Source organism: Maylandia zebra, linkage group LG3 (genome assembly GCF_041146795.1).
Source record: "Maylandia zebra isolate NMK-2024a linkage group LG3, Mzebra_GT3a, whole genome shotgun sequence".
Lineage (NCBI taxonomy): Eukaryota > Metazoa > Chordata > Actinopteri > Cichliformes > Cichlidae > Maylandia > Maylandia zebra.
Window position 1 is genome coordinate 16,788,509 of NC_135169.1, and position 2,348 is coordinate 16,790,856.

At 38.8% G+C, this 2,348-nt stretch overlaps 1 protein-coding gene across 1 annotated transcript; it reads left to right on the forward strand.

Annotated features, from left to right (window-relative positions):
- Positions 1 to 247: 247 nt before the first annotated feature.
- On the forward strand, positions 248 to 2,167 carry LOC143416677 (GTPase IMAP family member 9-like). The gene is made up of 2 exons (XM_076882133.1): positions 248 to 284; positions 1,113 to 2,167. Exons 1-2 carry the CDS (start codon positions 248 to 250, stop codon positions 2,021 to 2,023), a joined length of 948 nt encoding a protein of 315 aa, XP_076738248.1. The 3' UTR covers positions 2,024 to 2,167.
- Positions 2,168 to 2,348: the final 181 nt, after the last annotated feature.

Consider the following 2,348-nt stretch of genomic DNA (forward strand, 5'->3'; position numbering starts at 1 on the left):
TTTGTCTCTCTGTCTGGTAAAAGGTCAGAAGTGAAACGGGTGAATTGAGAGCGCATGTAAGGTTGACACACACACACATAATCTTTGGGATGAGATGTCTTCGGCACAGGCATGAGGCAGCTACATAAGTGTGTCTGAATGGCATGTTTAAGGGGAGGGGACTAGAAGCAGAATATAAGAAAGCTAAGAAGAAAACGAAACTATTCAGCAGGTCACACTTCACACGACGACGGCCTGAAACAAAACTATGGAAGACGACAAGGATAGACAGGTTGTCCAGATTGGTAAGTGCCTCTCTATATATCACACTCTTTTCCAGGTGTACTTTACACTTTAGATAAAGAGCAACGCAGCTTGGCAGACATGTATTGGGTTAAACTTGTACATGTGTACAATAACTGTCTGAATTGCTCAGTAGAGTACGCAAACAAAGACAACCTCACAAAGTCTACTTTCTGATGAGTGTGTTTTCAGATGAATTTGTCTGATCAAAAGTACAATGTAAACCGTGAGTTGCTAGTTGACAGAATTCTCCTGTTGTTCTCCAGCTTCTCCGTGGAAATTAACATTTTAGATAGTCATAAAACAAACCAAAGATTTTTTGCTTTCTTGGAGATGGTATGTAAAGCATTTGTTACCAGGCTTGCTCAGACTTGTTTACATCCAGTGACACAGTTTATGATTTGGGTGGAGCAGCTTACAGCAGGCTGGATGCATGAAACTGAACACGTTTCATGTTCGCAGCTTTAACAACTACACATAATGAGGTCAGGATTTTTCTGATTATACTGACAATTCTTCAGAATTGTGGAAGAAACAAGCTGATGATAAGTAGAGGTACATTTCAAACGTCACTAATACCTTTATACTACACAATATACAACTACACATGTTACTCAACTACACATGTTTCTTTTCCAACTATTTATTTATGAGTGACTTATGTATGTATGTATATATATGTATATATTGTACTATTCTTAGTTAGTGTATTGTCTGTCTTGTCTTAATGTTGGTTTAAAATGGAGCAGTGTAACAAAAAATAATTTCCCCCAGGGATCAATAAAGTATTCTGATTCTGATTCTGATATATCAATGAAATTTCCACACAGGTGAACAAGGAGTGGAGGAAGAAGAGAAACCAGTGGAGGAAGGTCTTAGGATTGTGCTAGTTGGGAAAACTGGAGTTGGGAAAAGTTCAGCAGGAAACACCATCTTAGGAACAAAAGCTTTCAAGTCTACATCATCTCCTTCCTCAGTAACAACAGAGTGTCAGAAGGAAACCTGTCAGTTTGAAGGTCAAGAACTGGCTGTAGTCGATACTCCAGGTCTGTTTGACACCGTAAAAAGTAACAATGAGGTGGTGACAGAGATTGCTAGGTGCATCTTATTTGCTGCTCCTGGTCCTCATGTGTTCCTGGTTGTGCTGCAGGCATTCCGATTTACAGAGGAAGAACAAAACACAGTGAAAATGATTCAGAAGATATTTGGCAAGGAAGCAAACCATTACACTATGGTGTTGTTCACTTATGGAGACAATCTGGAGGCAGATGAAGTCATCATAGAGGACTTCATTAAAGAAAGTAAAGCTCTCTCTGACTTCATCCGTCAGTGTCATGGAGGATATCATGTTTTTAACAACAGAAACAAGGAACCCACTCAGGTCAGAGAGCTGCTGGAAAAGATCAATGTGATGGTTGAGGACAACGGAGGAAGCTACTATACCAATGAAATATTCAAAGAGGCTTATCAAGCTATTGTAGATGAGATAAAACAAATTGTGAGAGAAAATTTATCCATAACTCCTGCAGAAGCAAGAAAAGTGGCAGAAAAAAACAACCGCTTTAGTCGTTTATTTCTAGCAACTGGTGTGTCCATTAGTGGAGTGGGTTATGGAGCAGCTACAGGAGCACTTATTGGATCTGCGGTGGGACCAGTAGGTACCGCAGTGGGAGCGGTAGTTGGGGCTTTAGTGGGAGGTGCAGCTGTGGTAGTGAAGATGGGGGCCTGCAAAATACAATGATGATGGGTGTGAATTGAATTCATCTGCATGTAATTAATTGTACATCAATATGGAGATAAAGGACAATAAACACAGGAACAGAGTGTAATTTGTATCTTAATGTCAGTAAATTGTTTTCTGTTGACTTTGGACATCACAATTACTATAGGTTTACTAACTATCATTCAGTGGAAATAATTGAAATAATACACCACAAATGATCTAGATTAAGTTTTCTGAATGGTGTCTACAAGGTATATTTTAAATACCTTTTGTGATGTGAGAAGGAAAAAGTTCAAATCAGTAATACAGAGAAAGGTTTAGATTTGTGTTAATAAGAATTTGA

Bases quoted from the DNA above. Each gene is read 5' to 3' on its own strand.
- LOC143416677 (XM_076882133.1), top strand. From the start codon at position 248: ATGGAAGACGACAAGGATAGACAGGTTGTCCAGATTG. The intron at 285-1,112 runs GTAAGTGCCTCT...ATTTCCACACAG, and splicing joins TAGACAGGTTGTCCAGATTG to GTGAACAAGGAGTGGAGGAA.